This window comes from Thunnus maccoyii, chromosome 13 (assembly GCF_910596095.1).
Source record: "Thunnus maccoyii chromosome 13, fThuMac1.1, whole genome shotgun sequence".
Taxonomy (NCBI): domain Eukaryota; kingdom Metazoa; phylum Chordata; class Actinopteri; order Scombriformes; family Scombridae; genus Thunnus; species Thunnus maccoyii.
Window position 1 is genome coordinate 14,824,013 of NC_056545.1, and position 20,508 is coordinate 14,844,520.

A 20,508-nucleotide genomic window follows, 5' to 3' on the forward strand; every position below is an offset into this window, starting at 1 on the left:
ACCATCCTATGGTTCTAGTAGACAAAAAATACACCACCAAAATCTTATCAAACTCATTTTATTTGTTAAGGTTCAACAGCACAGTTTTTACGTAGTTTTTTATGCCAGCAGATGCCACATCATTTTATACAGTCAAGTAACCCATGACTTCCTTATACCAAACCTGGCAAAAAGAAAAAGTTTTTTTAAGGTTTTTTTTTTTTTTTTGCCTTACAGTCAAAATTAAGCTGTCATAGCAGCTATTTAACAGTCTTAACTTATCAAATCATCATCAACACCAAAGCTGGACAAACATTTTACTTAATGACTAAACTTTAAATATGGAATATTCTTTAGCCAAAAGTTGACTGTAAAACTTTTATCAATTCAGTGACATAATTGTGAGTACAGACATACTGAGCATTTTTGTGAATTAACACTATGAAGCCAATTTCTAACCATGTCACGATTAGAAAGAGAAAACTACCTACATATATGTTTATAACCAGGAACCGTTTTTATTGTCAGGCAGCATTGGTTTAATGGACAGTTCTCAATATTTAAGTGAGTGATGTCTCATTAGAAAAATGTTTCCTAAATGCATCTGAAGGAGTGACGGTGTCGTATTAATAATAACCTTTATTTGTGTTATCATTGTGTTATCATCTATCATTATATCTGTTATCAAAGACAGACCTGACGTTGGTCAAGCACACTTTGAATACTGTGGCTGGTGTGTATTTATGGCAGATCTGTTCTAGTCTTATGGCTTTATTTGAAGTACTTTAATTTAGTCTCCTCAGAAGTGCCTTCTTAACAGATTTGGATCATTTAGCAGTTTTGTGTATTTTAACGTCCATTAAGAATCGGGTGGTGTTCCCATTTGGTTAAAAAAAAAAAAGGATCTGATTTCTGTTGGTATTTTTGTAGCCTGTGGAGAGGATGTCCATCAACACCAGCAGTGGGCATCCATTTTGCTCAGCTCCAAAATGTTGGCCTCTAGCTGCTCGGAGTCGTCTTGGAAGCGCTCAGTGAAGGAGCGGATCAAACCTGCCGCACTGCCTTCATATTCCACCAGATCCACACTGTCCCCTGGAAACCACACAGAGTCAGAGACAAACAGAATAATTAGCTTGATCAGTGCAAGAGTCTTCATTTTATTCTGTATATGTCCAATGGCAGTCTATCACTACAAAATTTTAAACAGGGAAATGTTCATAATGTTATTTCAAAGCCTATTTAATGCTATTTATTGTTTTTATCTCTTAACTATTCATTAATTATTGATGAGGTGGTGCCAATATAAACTTACTTCAGAGCATACAAATGAGTGAACTGACACCATTGTTCTTTGAGCACCATTTTGTGAGAGACTGAGGTGATTAAGAGGAGTGTAATTACCCTCGATGTTTATCAAACATATTTTCACAAAATATATTGGTGATTGCGCAGCAGACCTGCCAACACTCCCGTTTCTCCTGGCTGTCTCCCATATTTTCACCTCCTTTCCCGCCTTTGTTGTTTCTCCCAGGAAACTCCCATATTTTGCACAGCCCTCAACCTTTATTGTAAATAATCGTCATACACACCAATCCATAAATTTTGTATGTTTGTCTGACATACAGACAGCTTTCATGTTATTAACTTAACCAGCATGCTGTAGTTGTGTAAAACATACCAGTGGTGGATGGGACACTGCAGGCAAAGCAGTTGAAAATATCACTTTTCTACATATTTATGCTTGTTGATCAAGTGGTTCAGCACATACCGTTGACTCTGGTGTTTGCCTGGACAAACATCTTGCGAGCTTCCTTCCTCAGCAGCACCGTCTCTCGCAGACGCAAGAAGTTGTGAGTGCCGCTGTCGCTGACGGTGGAGTAGCCGTCGTAGAGAGCCCTGCCTCCTTCCACATCCGCTGTCGCCTTTAAGACCTACAAATCGGTGGAATCAGGTTAGCGACATGTCGGGTATAGAGATCGGAAAGTTTAATTTTATATTTTATTAAAACAAGTCCAGTAGCTCTTGACTCAGCTCTTGTGTAAATACCATATATATATATATATATATATATATACCAAATCCAACAGGTCCTTTTTTAGTATTTGTTGTACTTTCTTTAGCATGTTGTGCTTCATGTGTAGGACCTGCAGGCAATAAGAAAAGTGTAGATATACCTGCAGTTTACAGAGGAACCTGTGGATGGCGTTCTTGCCCACAGTGTGGATCTTGCTTCGGTCTATTGTGATTCGAGCATCAGGCTTGCCGTCCTGTCCCATCACTTCCTCCAGGCCCACCAGGCCGTCCCCGGCCTCCAGCAGCACACGCAGGATCACAAAACGAGCCTGCATGTGAGCCTGAGACAGACATAGGATATATTCTGTACTGTACAAATACTGTGTCATATACAGTATACATCTCCAGACACTCATGTAAACACAGACAGACTTTCTATAAGCTATATCATAAAACAACACAGACGCATCCAACTGAGCCAGTCGGATTATAGAAACTTGTGCTTAATGGTCTGTATGTTGACTTGTCTTGTAAACACTGTTCGCCCAACACTCTGTGCGTCTTAAGTTGTATATAAATGAAAGTTATGATTCATTATAACATGTTGCAATCCACTCCAAATAAAGTGAGAGAGACAGCATGTTATGGAGAGAAGCAACTCAGTGAGCATGACAGATTACCTGTCTCCAGCTCTTGCTCTCAGGTGTGTAGAACTCCAGGCCCAACAGTCCAGCTCTGACCATGCTGAGCCAGTTCACATACACCACATCCTCCGCATCCTGGCCCTCATTTCCAAAAATACTGTCACACACACACACACACACACACACACACACACACACACACACACACACACACACACACAGAGACAAAAGCAACAGTTAGCAAACAGCTACACATCACCTGGACTTAACCAGAAATAATAACCACTCCATTCTGACTACTGTTATTTTTAAAAAGGGGCCTAAATGACACGATGACATGAAGTATTTACCCTAAAATGTCATCAACTAAGTGTGAGATTGTGTGTGATGCATGGAGAAATAACACAGCGTTCCCTTTACAGAGCTGGACTTTACAAGCAAACATAATGGTTGCTTAGGGCTCCCAAACAAACTGGAAACATGTACTTTGTTTGGCTCCCTCCATTTATGTTCTTGCTCAATAACTGACCTACTTAAAAATAGACTCTGAATTTTTTTAGGGCTCCCAGCCTAAGAAATCTGGGGATTTAGAGGGTTTGAGGACTATAACACATTCTGGTGGTGTATCTTAAATTAATTTCTTAGTCTTAAATATTTACTTTTTTTTAATTTATTTTTTTAATTGCAAACTTTTCTAATCCACATCTGACAACAGGATGAGTTGCCTCATCCTGTTGTCCTGTTACCCTGGACACCAGCCTCACCATAACAGATCTGGGGCTTTCTTCAGGATATGTCCTTAAACTCCCACGTAAACAAATTTTAAAGACTGCCTTTTTTCACCCATGTAACATTGTTAAAATCTGGCACATCCTGTCTCAAAATGATGCAGAAAAACTAGTCCACACATTTGTTACTTCTAGGCAGGATTATTGCAAATCCTTATTATCAGGCTGCCGTAACAAGCTCTAAAGACTCTCCAGCTGGTCCAGAATACAGCTGCACGTGTACTGACAAAAACTAGAAAAAGAGATATTTCTCTGATTTTAGCTTCACTGCATTGGCTTCCTGTAAAATCCAGAATTTAATTTAAAATGCTTCTCCTCACCTATAAAGCCCTTAATGGTCAAGCACTATCATATCTTAAAGAGCTCATAGTATCCTATTACCCCACAAAAACACTGTGCTCCCAGAACGGAGGCTTACTTGTGGTTCCTACAATCTCTAAAACTAGAATGGGAGGCAGAGCCTTCAGCTATCAGGCTCCTCTCCTGTGGAAACATCTTCCAGTTTGGGTCTGGGAGGCAGACACCCTCTCTATGTTTAAGAGTAGACTTAAAACTTTACTTTTGATAAAGCTTATAATTAGGGCCGGCTCAGGCTTGCCTTGGATCAGTCCCTAGTTATGCTGCTATAGGCCTAGACTGCTGGGGGACTTCTCATGATGCACTAAGCTCCTCTTTCCTTCTATCTCGCTCCATCTGTACGCATTCATGGCCCATTAATGAATATTACTAACTTGGCTTCTTCCCTGGAGTTTTTGTGTTTTAGTGTCTCACAGGTTTCTGCCTGGTTATGGTTCACGGGCTTCCATGGACCGTGGCTGCGGACCCCGTGCTGCCGTGGTCCTGCTTGACACCCATGTCTGCTATTATTATTATTAATATCAGTCATATCCCTATAATTATTATTATTATTATTGTTGGTCTTGGTGTCTCTCTCTCTCCCACTCCCTGTTCTATCTCAACCCAACCGGTCCAGGCAGATGGCCACCCACCAAGAGCCTGGTTCTGCTCGAGGTTTCTTCCAATTAAAGGGGAGTTTTTACTTGCCGCTGTCGCCAAGTGCTTGCTCATGGGGGAATGTTGGGTCTCTGTAAATTAAAGAGTACAGTCTAGACCTGCTCTATGTGAAAAGTGCCCCGAGATAACTTCTGTTGAGATTTATCGCTATATAAAATAATACTGACTTGACTTACCATGAGCGTCAACCGAAATTTACATCCACAGTGTTTGCTAATTTTGAGGCAATCAAGCCAAGTCCTCCAATCATATATAACACACAGATCTATAGCCACCTATCACTTGCAAAGACTCAAACATACATTTTGCAGCTGAAATTCTGCGTCGACCAAATACAGAAGAAAACTACACCCTTGAAAGTCATTTCACAGGACATTAAAATGATATGAATATATGTAATGTACATCTACATCAAATTTCCAGAGATACAGGCTACAAGCAATACATGATATACCTCAGCACTTCTTTCTTGAGACACAAATAGAGTCCGACACACTCAGCACGACATTCTTCGTAAGAGGAAGCGATTGTTGAGAATTTACTGTCCCAGGTCTCACTGCCGCGATACCAACTGGACACCTAAAAAGTATATTCACATCGTCAATTGCTGTATGTCTTGTTCTTCAACTGAAGATAAAGAGTTTTCAAAAATGATATAATTATAAGACCAGGCAGCAAGAAGGTTTACAGACAAACTCACCAGCTCACCAGTTTCCGGGTTGATCACCTTGTTCTGGTCAAAGTTGAACTTGCCTTGGTCATCCTAGGTTTAGGTTAGGAAGAGATGAACAACACATGAATCTCAGTGAAAGATGTCATCAACCAACCAATCAAGCAAAAGAAACAAACAAACAACAGAAAAAAAAAATCTAGATCTGATTTGTTCATGAAATTAACAATATCTAAATCCTGGAATATCAATGTTTTTACACACTTGCCAAAGGAAGCAAAAGGGCAACAGATCAACTACCAACCGCAAATATTTTCAAACTCAATATTACTCTGGTTGCTCACAGCTAATTGCATGTGTGTGTGGTATTCAATATCCATGTGTCTACAAATTATATACCATCACGTTTGACTGACCTGGACAAACAACTTGCCACTTCCATGACCCAACAGTTCATGAAGTCCAACCTGCACCTCAAACGATGGGCTCTTCCACTTGATAAACAAATCCTAACAGAAAAACACGAACACACAGGAGAATGTATAGTTATAGAAGCGTGTAACAGAGACAGATCTGGCAAATAAGAGAATCAGAAGGTTGCATGCCTTACCTTGTCCTCCTCCTCCAAGAACGTGAGTTTTTCTTTTTGTGTAGCATAGGCTACAGCCAGCACGTTTCCCAGAGACACGTTTTTAAAGCCCTCAGACTGTCTGATGTCATCATCTGTACAAAGACACACAATTGTGGTTGTTGAGTGTAATACTGTAAGACATAAACAGATTGAACGGTATTATTTGACACACTGTTTCCACATCTCAGTGTACATACAGTTGGGGATGTTGATGCCAGCTGGTATTCCGCTCCCAGCGAAGGTGAGAACGTCCAGGGAGGTGAAGTCAGGTTTAAGGAAAGTGTCCTTCTCAAACTCCCTGGGCCAAGGCAGCTCAGGAAGCAACACTTCTGCTGAGCTCACTAGTTTGGCAAAACGCTCGCTCATTGCCTTGTTTACAACTGCAACAAAACCTAAAAGCAACAACACAAGCCAGAAGTTAGGAAGTGATTTGCACCAAAAACAAAAAACCACTGAAACAATGTCTGACTAATCTTGAAGAAAAATAGTCCAGTCCATGCAAAACAGATGGGGACAGTAATATAAACCCTCTTGTAATTTGAAACTAATTAAGTAACGTTTTAGTTGCTCAATAACAATGTTTTCCGAAAAGTCTTCAGCTCTGTGGCACAGCAGTAAAACCCCAACAAAACCAATATATTACTGTTCCTGATCACCATGGTAGTTACCTTCAAACTCTCCTCTGGAGCCAAATGGGTCCCTGTAGCTCTCAATGAAACCTATATAACTGAGAGAAGGAGAGAGAGGAGGAGGGAGTGAAGGAGTAATGAGGAGCAGAGAGAGAACGGTTTCAGATAATAATACAAGAGAGTAGTATTCAAAAGTGCAAAGGTCAGAATGAACTTGATAAAGGAGTAAACAACCAAGAAAGATTAAGGACATTAGACTAGATCTATGAGGAAGTGAAAGGTGCTCTGACCCTTTAGTTAGTTGTTAGTCATTTATAATCCTTAAGATTTTCATGAAATTTATGGTCAGCGATGTGCTAGAAAAGTTACCGTCTGGGTAAGAATCATTTAAATAAATATTCAATATTCATATATTGCAAAAATATTTTTAAAAAATCCTGCACCTGATTGATGATGCCTGTGTTCAACACCAAATCAAAACTGACCTTTTCAGAACTGCTTTTAATGCGTGCCATCATTTACAAATCAGATGACATACATTTGATATCATGTGCGAGTAGATCGACAGTCTGTTAAGTCATGGGTGCGATGGTTTCTTCAATTAAGTATGTTTGTATGTTACTGTGAGTCACTGGCCTCACCTCTCAACAATTGGTCCCTTGTCTTTGATCCAGTAGCGCGATCCCTCTTTATGGGCTTCAACTGAGCCAAAGGTGAAGCTACGTCTGTACTCTTCAAGCATCTTTTTCTGGTTGTCATTGGCAGCGTAGGCCTGTGTCAATTATTTAGGAACAGGTAAGAATTTCAAGCAAGATATTCATTCAGCATGAAGAGTGGAACTGTGTCAGGAACATTATTTTTGAAATTGTTAATTTGTTCGTTGGCTATTTTGTTCCTGTAGTGGTTCCAAACATCTAAAATACACACTGGACTATATGCCCATCGTATTTCTTGCTTTCTCACCTCTGCCTGTTGCAGGTAGTGGCAGACTTTCTCCATGACAGGGGCGTAGTCTCCCCTTTTCACAGTGAACTCTTTGTCTTCAAAGTTGAAGGTGCCGCAGCACGACTCGCATTCCCCTTCCACTGCACAGTCTGTGGAGCAGTAATGTACTTGAATCTTTGTGTAGAGTATCGTCAACAATATTAGTTACATAAACAAATCTCTCAACATCCATTTGTGGGTAACCATAATGTATTTGAGTTCACAAGCTAGAATGTGTCTGGTATATCATGTGGAGTCTGCAGGACATGTGATACATATTAAATTCTGTGAGCCAAAACAATGTTGAGAAATCTTATTCTTGTGTAAAACTTAATTTATTGTAGTTCTGACCTTTCTGCACAGCTGAAGCCAAGCGCACCTCGTAGCAGTCTTTCCCTCCATTGTTCCTCTTGAACAGACGGGTGTTGTAAGCAGCCAGTTTCTAAAGACAAAGCACAGGAACATAGCTGAGAATAAGCCAAATCAGGCTGGATGATAAATAAAAAAGAAGAAAGACACATATGGGGTGAGCCACATAAAACGGATGAGAGAGCTGAGAGAAGAATAAGGAACATATTAATCCAGAAAAACAATGGGGAGATTAAGGGCCCTATTTTTGTGGAGGCGCAACGATGGTATTTTTCTGACCTTGAAACTAACTTTACCCATCTGTGTGGTATTTTGGTGACCAGCACAGAGCGCACGGTGCACAGGTGGGAGAGAAGCACAGACAGGTAGGAGGTTCCTTCAAATGAAGCAGCACAAAGCCAGTTGTTGAATTTTGGTTGAAATTCAGTCCTAGATGTTGTGCTGAAAATAGATGTGTCAGAACCACGTCTGTTTCTGGTGCAATGTCAATCTGCTGCTGCTTTGGTGATTGCATCAGCGGGATTTTATGAAGGAGACATCAGGTTAGCCGGGCTCATCATAGCTTTTCTTTATTTTTTAGCAAAATTAGCAAATTTTAGCAAAAATCTCATGTTTTATGCTTGAAACACACTGCGGTGCAAACACTGTTGTGTAACATTAATTACTAAACTTTGTGACTATTTATGAGGTGAGATACATCAGAATTGTGTTGTCTGATGCAATCATATAAACGGCTTCACCAAAATGTATTTTCAACGGTTATTATAGTTATTACTTGATAAAAAAAACAACCTACACCATCTGTCTTTTGCTGCAAATTTGTGGTGATGTGTGTTCATGTTGTGGTGCATTGAACTGTGCAGACATTTCCTGAAGAAAAGCTTTCAGTTTCTTGAGATGTCGTTACCATGTTTTACTGTGATTGGTGCAGGTGTTTCAGAGCTATGAGCGCAGTGAAGCTGAACTGAACTGAAACTGAAGTGGCTAAGAGAGTGTTAAATGCGCTGATCTACATTCACCTTCACCGAGCTTCTTTGCTCGTTGCACTGCTGCACATAAAACAGCAGGTGCGCATGGAGACACCCACACTGTCCTTGCTCCTAAGACCTGCCACACTGCGCTTGTCTTTGCACTTGTGCAGTTAAAATAGGGCCCGAAATGTCAGAATTGAGGTTACAGATTATTACAAGAAAAAAAACAAGCATGTTGGAAATTTATAGTGGTATATTCATACTGTGGGAAAGTATGTTAAATTTAGGTGTGCATTCAACTTACTTTTGAGTCAAGGAACCTCTGAGCCAGCTCAGCATCCTCTAGACAGCAGTTTCCTGAGAAGTAGGTGGTAATTCCCTGAGGAAAAGAAACGCAAAAATACTTCATGAGCCATGCATTGTCTCAGAGGAGTCACCATGATGAGTCACCTACAGTCCCTCCTGGAAGTCTTGGGTTCAGAGGCGCAGTAAGCAGCAAGTCTAAAAACACCAGCCTACTGACCATTTGACTTGAAAATACTGGATTTATCTGACACAAGTAACATCTCAAAAATAAGAGGAGGGGTAGTGGAGAGGAAGAAGAACTCCTGAGGATGCTTGCCAGAGAAGTCAAAACTTACAATACCAGTCCTAAATCAGTACTTTGCATGCAGACACTTTTTAACATTTCTCAAATCTACCCGGTCCTGACAACACTATGGATCTTTCATTAAGTATTACCTCATACAATAGTTTTTTTTAAGCTGACTTGAAGTCTGCATTGAACGTCACAAGCCCCCACCTTGTCGCCCAGCCCCAGCTGTTTCTGTCTGTCTTCCAGGGAGTACAGGAGACATGAGCAGCTGTCCCACAGAGCCTCCATCTCAGCAGGCTGATCCTGAAATGCCTGGCTGGCCTTCACCAGAGCTTTCAGCTTGTCCTGGTTGAACATAGCACAGACGCAAACATCTTTAAATATATCAAAACAACGTTCAAGGAGCATTACAGAATGTAAGCATCTTATAAAACACTAACCTGCAAATTTAATAGGTACACTTGTACAATATAATATCCATATTTGTTAGGTTAATTATTCCGAATATGTTGCCACTGTACTGGAGAAGTGGTGATTCCACTCTGTAGAAATTCTTGAAACCATATTTAATGGTGTTGTTGTATCAGATTGCATTAGATTGTACAAGTGTTCATCCACTTTATAAACTGCTTTACAGGGGGTGGAGAGGATGTGTATTTATCAATACACATAGTGATATATGCCAAAATAACATCTGACTTCTTACCTTGGGTAGATTTGGGATGAACTTGGTGTCTCCGAAAGACTTGTAGTTTCCCATGTTGGCATACAGTCCTGCTGCATACACCAAGAAGGCCTAAATACCACACACACAAAAGATATAACTATCATTTTCATTCAATGTATGGCAAAATGAACATCTTAATACATATTTGCATTGAGGATGAAAGAGTGTGTCAAGACAGCAATAGAAACAGCCATTGACAAAAAGACTGTGTACCTGGTATTCCTCCGAGCTGAGTCCAACTGCTGTGGCGACCTGTTCAAGCTGTGCAGGCGTCTGCTTCCTGAAGATTTTCTGCAGCAAGACAAAGATGTTTCCTGACTCTGGTGATGTCTGCAGCAGCACTGCCAGACCTCCATACCTAATACAGGAAGAGTTTTCTTTTTAGTCAGCAGGACTTCAATTCTTCAAAAAGTCTTTTTTTTTTTTTTTTTTAACCTAAACTTGCTACATCTTGAGGATAGTAACATACCAGGAAGCGCGTGACAGGTAGTGGGCGTACATCTTCTCCTGAGGTGATAGCAAGCGGAAGGCCTCGCCGCAGTCAAGTGCAGATATGCCAATGTCATTTGGCAGGTAGTACTGAGAATCCACCATCTTTAACACTGGTGATAAGGAACTAAATTTAGAGTGGGGAAGAGAAGTGGGGAAAACAGGAAGGAGTGAGATGAGAAAGAGACAGGTAGGTGAGGTAGAACAAAGGAAGTAAGGGTTAATGGGATGAGAAAGAAAGGTGGAGGTAGAGCATGGGAAACAGAGATAAAAGAAGAATTGCAAGTTAGAACAGACAGCATTAACTTGCCTTTTACTTTAGGCTCTAGGTAGTATTTGAACACCTGTCTAGGCGTTAGGCAGGATAACAGCTTGTGTACTGTACGAACACACACATTCTCATTTACAGTAGTGATACTTGTATAGTAAAAGTCTTCTTGATTTTGAATCTAACATTATAAGATGCATGATTATTGTGTGTAAAATACAAACTTTGGTATACTTCTTACTTGTATATTTGGATTCCCATTAGCCATTACTGAGGCAGCAACTACTCTTCCTGGGCTTCGCACAAGTAAACATTACATAATAATGCAAAACGATACTGTAATAAAAACACTAAATGATTGTTGTACATGATACTATGTTTGTTGACATATGGATATTGGCTGCCACTAACAATTATTTTCCTTATTGATTAATCTATCAGTTAATCATTTAGTCTACAAAATGTCAGTAAAACAGTGCATCACAATGCACCAGAAACATAGGTGAGGTCTTTATATTGCTTGTTTTGTCCAAATAACGGCCCAAAACCAAAGATATTCAATTATCAATTACACAAAAACAGAAAAAAGCACCAAATCTTCACATTTGAGAGGCTGGGAAATATTTGCCATTTTTCTGTGATAAATTATTTTTGGTTAATAAGTCGACTGATTTGACTAATATAGTTAAAGCACTGATATTCATTCCTTAAATGGATTCTGCTATTTTTTGTATTTTGTGATTTATTGTTTTTTAGATAATCAATTGTGTGTGAAGCGGCACACGGGGAAAATGCAGTGATTTTATGGGTGTGCTGTGTTGTGAGAGAAGTCAGAGATATTATTACAGCATAACAAGGATTATTAAAAGTTAAAAGGTGAGCCTGAGACACAGACAAAAAGAGGCAAAAACCTTGTAAGTGTTCATTCAGATTACAGCTATCCATTGGAAGTTTGATCTGAAACGATAGGTTGATTCATCTACCGACAAAAAAATTATCGACAGATATTTGTGGTCAAATACTCGTTTCAGTAATCTTTCAGGCTCTAATAGGATAATTTGCTGCTGATCTTTGTCTCTATGTGAAAGTTAATTTAATATATTTGGGTGTAGGATTGATGGTCTCGACAAAACAAGCCATTTGAAGATGTCACTAGGGCGCGAGGACACTGTGATATACATTGTTCACTATTTACTGACATTTATACACTTAAACGATTAGTCGATTAATCGAGTAAATTTTCAGACGTTGGATCCTGAACCTTGACCTCTCACAACTGACCACAAATTCAAGAGGAAGCAGCCATTTACACTTTTCTGTTTCAGTTTCTATTAAAACCAATGATTGAAGTTGGTGAAACGCTTTTATGTCGAAAACAACACTTTTGAAATCAGCACCCTACTGATAGCAGGGCTATATTCAAACTACTTGTTAAACTAAAAACTGGAAACACGTTCAGTCTTCAGGCTACTACAACAGCTAACTTCACGTTAGCTCGTAGCAAGCATGCTAAACCGGCTGCTTGAAGCACTGAAACATACTGCCACAATCTCTGTAAGCAATGCATTAAGTCGCAAATACTATGCGTGTCATATCTATGTGAGGTTAGCTACAATTTCATACATTTCGATGTGTAGAACGTGAATATCAACACAACAGCTTGTTACCTTCTTTTCTCTCAACAGCTCTGGCGAACGTCAAATTGCAGTCTCACGCTGTACACTTCCTGTATTCATTCAGCGTTAGACCCGCCCCTCAACCAATCACAGGTTGTGTATTGTGGTTGATAGAAACACTAACCAATCACAAAGCAGCTATGCCGGACTTTTTCGATACACTTACAGTGTTGCTGTTATTGTTTGCTCCGGAGTAAGCATGGAAAAACACAATCATTGGCTGTCTAAAACGAACTTATTAGACTCCAAAACCACACTGAAACACAGAAGGAGGAGAAATGAATAATTACCAATATTGCGTGCCATGTTGAATACATGACGAGGTGGCCGAGTGGTTAAGGCGATGGACTGCTAATCCATTGTGCTCTGCACGCGTGGGTTCGAATCCCATCCTCGTCGGTATCCTTTTCGATAATCGGAGACATTTCAACATTACACGACCCCATTGATAAGCGTTATACATGGTTTATGTGCATGGGGGATATGGTCACACACCGGGAAACGTGGTCTGCTAGTAGATTCCGCCTGTACCCTGCACTGTCCCCTCCCTCTCCCTCCTCCCTCCCCCCTCCCTTGCCCCATCCTTCCCCTATCCTTGCTGAAGGTGAAACTTTGGCTTAGGAAAATCCCCAAAGTCTTTAATTTGTTTTTACACAAAAGGAACCATAAAACCATAACCACACATTCTTTCCACACGCACTTTCATTTGTTCATCCCCTTGTCAAGACATTACTTTCTGATAATGGACTAGTGTGAAGGATTTAGTGGCATCTAGTGGTGAGGTTGCAGATTGCAACTAACTGGAAATCCCTCCCCCTCCAAACATGTAGGAGAACCTAAGGTGGCCGCGAAACCCACAAAAAATGTGAGAGGCCCTCTCTAGAGCCAGTGTTTGGTTTGTCCGTTCTGGGCTACTGTAATAACATGGCCGTTCAATATGGCAGGATCCATGGAAGAGGATCCGCTCCATCTGTAGCTATAAAGGGCTCATTCTAAGGTAACAAGAACACAACAATTCTTAGTTTCAGGTGACTATACACTAATGAAAACATAATTATGAATATTATATTCCATTTCTGCCAGTTGACCGCCCTAAATTTTACACACTGGTCCTTTATAACCTTGATAGGCTTACAAACCACACAGTATTTCTTCAGTTTATTGGTTTTTATTGAATTTTAAAAACATGATGAGAGAGTGAATTATTTACAAAGGGTGTGCAACAGAAAGTATTAAGTTTTCCTCCATGAGTGGTATAGCCAGTCAACTGTATCCAAAAGGTAGTTTTACAGACCAGTCCAGTACCACAAGAGAATTGTTAACAGACATCTGGATGTGTGGGTGTGCATGTATGTGTGCACCTGTGTTTGTTTATTTTAGGGTTCATGCTTGGGTTTTGCCGTCCCTCCTGTCAGGAGGCGTTGTGGGGAGTATCCAACGATAGCAGTGTGAGAAGCTCAGGCTCTTGTCAACAGCACAGCTGGTGCAGTAGACGATCCCTAGAGCCAGCATCACTACAAGGAACACACAAAGAGGCACCAGCAGAGCCACCAGCAGCCAGCTCTTGTCGTGTTTCCGTTTCCCATCAGCAGATCCAGCCTCTGCCTCTGCTGTGCCCCCAACATCCTCAGTACTATCCATCTTAGATCCCTCTCCAGTTCCAGTGGCTGACTCCTTTGCAGTCTCAGCTCCCACACCACCACTAGTTTCTCTACCTCCTGTTTTAGCTTCAGCCTCATTGTCAATTTCATTGCCTGTGCGATGTGTTGGGGATGGGGCTGTCTGATATCGCCTGGGGGACAGGGCATCCCATTGGTTCAGGTGATTGTCTGACCCATGAGCCATGTCAGGGGTCAGTCCTTCAGGGGCTTCTGTCAGCCAGTCAGCATCAAAGTTAGTGTCAGCTTCAAAACTTGGGTCAGGGGTGAATGAGGTGGACCAGGGAATATCATGGATAGGGTCCAAGCCGGGTATATGAGCGGAGTCGCTGGGGTCAGGGGTAAGAGTGGAATATTCTTCATCATCAGGTGAAGGCTGGCAGTTAAGTCCATCTGACTGCAGGTCATAGCCATTGTCACAGTAACACTGGTACCCTCCCATATAGTTGAGGCACTGCTGCTGGCAGGGCGACTCCCCCACACACTCATCAACATCTACACACTCTCCTTCGCTGCCCAACTCGTACCCGGGGTTACAGAGGCATTTGAAGGACCCCACTGTGTTTTCACAGGTGCCTTCACAGCTTCCCTCATCGAGGCACTCATCAATGTCCACACACTCTCCTTCATCATCTGGCTGGTAACCGGGGTGGCAGGTGCAGTGGAAGGTGCCTGGGATGTTGACACAGACTTGTGGGCATGGGTGCTGTAGACATTCATCTACATCAGAACATCTGCGGCCATCTGGACCCATTTGGTAACCCGGGGGACATGTGCATCGGATTCCCCGAGATGTCTCCACACAGTCGTGCTCGCACCCCATCTCCACACAGACATCTTTGATGTGGGGCTGGTCAGTGGGGCCAGCAGAGTCAGAAGACAATTCAGGAGGGTCAGTTTGGCTCAGGGGGTCAGGCTTGCAGTTGTACCCATCCTCATCTAGCATAAAGCCCTCAGAGCAGTAGCAGTAGTAGTCTGTGTCTGTGTTCTGGCAGAACTGCTCACATCCATGGTCCCCGCTACACCAGTCCTGGTTCTGTGGAGCTGCTTTGGTTGTGCAGAGTGGTGCATCCCTGGACCAGCCCACCGTCTCATCGTCTCTCTCCATGCACAGTACTGTCTGCTCGGCAGGAGCCTCGGGGTCTGAGCCGTCTGCAGGACATTGTAGAAGAGCTACAGACCCATAGGGTACATGAGTCAGCAGGGTGCTGACAAGGTGAAATGGGGTGGTGTAAACAGCTCGGCCTCTACCCTCGTCCTCCAGTGGTGGACACATTCCTTTGTAGTTGTACTGGCAAACGTATCCATCCAAAGCCAGCCCGCAGGTGCCATCAAGCCACCGGAAATTGTCGCTGTTCTCACGTGCACTCTCAGAAGTGTGGACTGTCATGGCCACACAGCGAGGGGCTGCACAAGTCCCAGGGGCGTCCTCACGGAGCCAGTTGGTGAACTGGCCATCCTGGTCTCCTGTTGGAAAATAAAGACAAGGATAAGGTCAGTTCAAGTACAAATTCTATTTTTTAAGTTTCCTTTATTTATACTACGTATAATTTCTCTTCTAGTATATAATTTGCATTTCATATATATCACATTGAATGTGTTAATCTTTAAGATTATCATGATTAAAGATGCCATGTGTACAATTTGCATGTGATTTTATTGTCTTTCAAATTATTCTGATGGCAAAGGTTTTTGTTTATGTAAAAATGAGACAATTTTAGTGAAAACTGGTGCAATCTACAGTATTGGTGTCATTTGTTTTTCCGGGTTCAATTCTGGGTGCATAGCAATGTGCCTTTTTTGATATTGCCACTAGGAGTCACCAAAGTCTGAAATGTTCAAATCCTACACACAGGGGTTTTAAAAATGCAACAGTTATTTTTGCAGCAAAAGTATTCAGTAGTCCCTCTATTGTTTCTATTGGGGAGGGTGCGGTCATGCCCCCAGCAAAATGGGGAGGTTTTCCAATTAGTAGCTTGCTAACAAGGCAGCATATGTACTAATTTCTATGTAAAACACTTGAATCAAGGCCATTTTTATTACGTTTAAAAATTTGGGTTTATAGTTGTACAGTTGCTATAGTAGTAAAGTTCTTTTGTTGAAGTTTTGCTAAAGTTTTAGCCCACAGTGAATACAGCTTTTTTTGCAACAAATTGAGCTGAGGCATCTGTATAATTATTCTCTGTATGAACATACCTGCAATACCCACAGTGGATTATTCAGAGTAAACAGAAGGACGTACAACTGTTAAATCTTTTAAAATTTTAGTGTTGTGAGCACCAAAAACAAACTTCCATTCCCATCAATTGTATTAGGGTTTAGGCAAAAATCTTAATGATATAAAACCAAAACCATACTATACTATACTGAATACTATTATATAGGTAAGTGAGAAAACAAACATTTTTTGTAATTTGTTTAAACCGACTTTAAATCATTTAAGAGTGAAATAAACAAGAAAGCTGCCCGTAAAAATACAAGTAAAAGTAAGAGTATTGTATAGACAGAGGCAGACACAGTCATAAAAATCCATCTGGTTTTTAGTGGACTAGATTTGTGTAATGACTAAATCAGATTTTAGGTAGCAGTGAGGTCAAAAGGGAATTGAGCTTCTCCTGTCGTGCCAGCTCTGTCTCTGTGAAACAAAAGTAGTTAATGCAATAACCATCCAGTCTGTGGAGCCCTCTGGAGGCTAGTCCTGGTACCAAAGTCTGACAAAGAGGTTAGGGCTGCAGAGCAGCACAATACTTTAGTACCATAATCTGACAATGTAGTGTCATGCCTCCTGTACCTGTAAAGGTTTATATTTTCATTTACTGAAGACATTGTTATCATTCTAAAACTGATTCATGAGCTCTTGATTATTATTATTTGTGGAATAGGCCTGATGGTTATTAAATACTTAATCAAATTGATTTAATGAAAGTTGAAAAAAGTCATAGGTCCACATGCATTTAATTTAAATCAATATAGTAAATGGGCCTAAATGTACCATTGGTTAATTAAGTTTTGTGTATTTGACTCCAGTTGAGTCAAGTTGTTAATTAACTTATTACTTCATTTTTGAATAGATTTTCCATTAGATTGTTGTCAAAAACATTCTGCTAGAGTGTATTGATCTTTGAAAGCTGACTGGGAAGGAAAATTGAATGCTTAATTCATAGCAGACATTCAGACAAATTGTACCATTATGTACCTTTCCATATTTGGGGGCAATTTTATCTGAGATCAGTTATTCAAGTACATGTAATTAGAATGCATCCAAAAATGGCTGATATGGTGATGAAGGTCAATATTTGGAACACTGAGAGGTCAAATGTCAAAGAGGTGAGAATTTGCCTGTGACCCAGACGAATCCTCGGAGTGGTCTTGTAGTTGAACACTGGCGTGGCGGTCTGTGCAGCCCAATCCAGAGACGAAGCCGTTGTCTGGTCCCCTGTGCTTCAATGGCCGACAGCAGCTCATGGACCACACCCGCTGCCTCATGGTTATGCATTGTTGCCAGGGTGCCACCTCGCTCCCGGCAGCTCCGCCCAGCCTCCCTAAAGGTTCTCTTCTGGAAGAAGACAGCATAGCATCCCTCCTGGTGGCAGAGTGCATCTTTCTCCGCCAGTTGAGCACTGACTGCTGGCTGCTCCCCCTCAGTCTCCCTCAGCCTCTGGCCTTGGCTTCCAGGGACCAGACAGACTGTCAGCAGCCACAGGACACACAGGAAACTCATGCTGCTGCAACTGCTACTGCTCCTGATGGTCTTCATCCTCCACCAAGACATGAGGTTTAAACCAGGCCAACATTCAACCCTTATTGTCCACATTTAACCTATCTAGAGCTAATTATTATCTTTTTCTGACCTCCTATCCAAACAAACTGACCCAAATTCAGCCACTTCAATTAATTTAACAAACTGCAACTTAACAACCCAGACTTTTTATGCTTTTTTTCTATCCTGTTGATGTAATTAAATAAATAATCTTGCAAAAGTGACCTCCTATTCAAAGCAAATCTGAAGCAGGTAAGTCCAAAACTGACATCTGATTACCTTAATTTACTTTGTATTGCCCACGCCCTACGTCCCTATTGTGCAGAATCAGTCAAATTCCATTCACCGGCAAACTGTCAGTCACAGTAAACAGATTTCACCAAACCCTAAATAAAACTAATGATGCATGCAGTCCAGTGGAATCCTTAAGAAAGTCCACATGTGTCAAAAAGTCCAAAATAAAGTCCAGTTAGGTACCAGTAGAGCCCAGAGTTCAGTATAGATGAATGGAGCAAACTGCCGTTCAGCCAAGTCCAAAAGAAGTAAATAAAGTCCATATGAATCTGAGGAATTACAGTGAAACTCTCTCCTGTCTGATCCTGCCGGAGTTTGCCTCTGCAAAGTTAGCTTTCTGATTGAATCACAGAAAGAGAGAAAGATGGGGGAGGGTGGAAGGGGGGGGGGGGGGGGGGGTGCTACGTAGAGGAAAAAGAATTGTGTGTTTTGAAAGAGGGGGCTGGTAAAGTGTGTGAGTGTATAAGGGAAGGCTGGAGGGGTTGACGGGTTGGGGTGGGGGGGTAATTGAAAACCCTCAGAGAGTTATGAAAACCATACGGCACCATTCTGTCCCCCCATCTTGCCTATGGCTTTAGACACACACTCACACTCACACACACAGCCTTCAAATAGTGCATGCTGCACAGCATCCACAGGAGTGGAAAGTGTTTGTCAGTTCTATGAGATGCAGACATTGTCTCCCCCTCCTCTTCTCCTCTTTTTCTCTCTTCCACCTTCCTCTGTCTGTGTTTCCTGCTCTCTGTCAGCCACTTATTGCTTTTGTGTGTTTATTTCGTTCATCTCATTTATGTCTCTCTCTCTGCCAACGCTGTTACTACACTTTTTCTGCCCACTTCCCCTCTTCTCTATTTTTCTCTCTTTCTACTAAGTCCGTACCACCTGGAAGTTTTTACAGTCCTATGGAAACATTTGAGTTTGGAACAGGAATACCTGTTGTTTTATGCATGAATGAGCGTGTGAGTTCATTCTTATGCTGTTATACAATAACTTCGTAGGGACACAGATGTATATGTATATGTGTAAGTGTTCCTCAATGTGTGTGTGTGTGTGGCTACCACTCAGGGGCATATGGAGAAGAGGAAACAGGAAATGCCAGATGTGCATCAGCCTGACCTCTTGGTAGCTGGGGAACAGGAGTGAAGACTAGGGGTACCTCCACTGCCGTCACATGATCCGTTCATCATGAATGGCGCGCCTGGTGCAAAGTCAAAGGCTGTGTTTGGATTTTTCAAAGAAAAACAATCTTTTTCTTTTTCCTTGCAGAAAGCAAAGCCAAAGAATATTAAATGGTGCCCATAGCTCTGATTTGAGGGTTCAAGCCCAAAACTGCCAAGGACAACACCTGGGTGAGAGAGTTTAAATTAAGGTCGACCACACACAAACAAGCTGAAATGTTGACTTGTTGAACAATTCAAGCAACATAAGTGGAAAAGTGCTGTGGAAAACAATAGACCTTCACATAAATGCTTGTCACATTTTCTCTGGAAAGCGTGTATTAGCTGCCACCACACAATTTAGGCAGCTTAATGTCATTATCAAAGCTGCGACCTTGCATTTAGGAGATGGCTGTGTAAAAATGTCTGAAAAGATTCACCCGTTGCTGTCGTTTCCTAATACAGGATGATGAGATGGAAAAGTCACGCTGTTTGTTTAGGGGGAATCAGTTATTAACCTCGGCCAGTGTGACCAAGCCTCCGTCTCTGTACAGCAGATGAGTCGCCTGGCTGGGGTTTGTTTGTTCTGGCAGATAAAATATATACAATCTAATAATTCAGCAGTCTTTTCCAGTTATGTAACAACCATCAGAACTAGAGGGAGAACAAATATAAAACCTCAGGATCCCAGAGAACCTAAAGAGCCTTTTGGTCTTGTTCCCCTCCTCCTCCTCTACATCCCTCCTCCTCCTTTTCTTTTTTTTGGACTAGACCCCATCCTCCTCTCTCCTCTTTCCCCATTCACTCTCCTCTGCCTCTTCTCTCCCTTTCCTCAAAATCCTTTCATCTCATCCCCCTTCTCACTTCATTCTTTCTTGGTTCTTGTATCCGCTCGCTCTCCTCCCTTTCCTTATCTTCTCCTTGCTGCTACTCCTCCACCCCCACTTCTCTTTCTGTCTTATTATTTGGGCTTCCAAGTCAACGATCTCTCCCCAAGCACCCTGGCTTTTACCCCAAACTTCCCACTCTTGGTCTGTTTATTCTATCATTCAGCCTGGTTGACCCCTCCTCCTGCTCAGACAGCCACGCCTCCAGAGACACATTCCAGAAATGTAATTGATAGAACAGACAAAACTTCTCCTTTCCACCATACTGCACTTCCAATTCCCCACTTTCACATTAATCTACTTAC

The 20,508-nt window shown here is 41.6% G+C and overlaps 2 protein-coding genes and 1 non-coding gene across 4 annotated transcripts; 1 reads left to right on the forward strand and 2 right to left on the reverse strand.

Moving 5' to 3' along the window:
* Positions 1 to 42: 42 nt before the first annotated feature.
* On the reverse strand, positions 43 to 12,804 carry dpp3 (dipeptidyl-peptidase 3). Of its 2 annotated transcripts, none has more exons than XM_042431914.1 (19): positions 12,738 to 12,804; positions 10,484 to 10,630; positions 10,228 to 10,372; positions 9,994 to 10,083; positions 9,495 to 9,632; positions 8,997 to 9,071; positions 7,704 to 7,794; positions 7,332 to 7,462; positions 7,010 to 7,140; positions 6,408 to 6,466; positions 5,937 to 6,131; positions 5,719 to 5,831; positions 5,525 to 5,617; positions 5,139 to 5,201; positions 4,893 to 5,017; positions 2,673 to 2,793; positions 2,154 to 2,333; positions 1,748 to 1,910; positions 43 to 1,071 (listed from the first exon to the last, which is right to left on the reverse strand). In XM_042431914.1, the coding sequence occupies exons 2-19, from the start codon at positions 10,606 to 10,608 to the stop codon at positions 929 to 931; spliced, it is 2,181 nt and encodes a 726-aa protein (XP_042287848.1). In that variant the 5' UTR covers positions 10,609 to 10,630; positions 12,738 to 12,804; the 3' UTR covers positions 43 to 928. The 2 variants fall into 2 exon arrangements, with proteins under 2 accessions (XP_042287848.1, XP_042287849.1); XM_042431915.1 differs by lacking the exon at positions 12,738 to 12,804 and adding an exon at positions 12,439 to 12,497.
* On the forward strand, positions 12,765 to 12,846 carry trnas-gcu. The gene has a single exon. It is a non-coding gene; the product is annotated as a tRNA-Ser (tRNA).
* Positions 12,847 to 13,607: 761 nt separating this feature from the next.
* On the reverse strand, positions 13,608 to 18,464 carry LOC121910336 (endosialin-like). Its single transcript, XM_042431523.1, has 2 exons — positions 17,445 to 18,464; positions 13,608 to 15,572 (listed from the first exon to the last, which is right to left on the reverse strand). Exons 1-2 carry the CDS (start codon positions 17,917 to 17,919, stop codon positions 13,831 to 13,833), a joined length of 2,217 nt encoding a protein of 738 aa, XP_042287457.1. The 5' UTR covers positions 17,920 to 18,464; the 3' UTR covers positions 13,608 to 13,830.
* Positions 18,465 to 20,508: the final 2,044 nt, after the last annotated feature.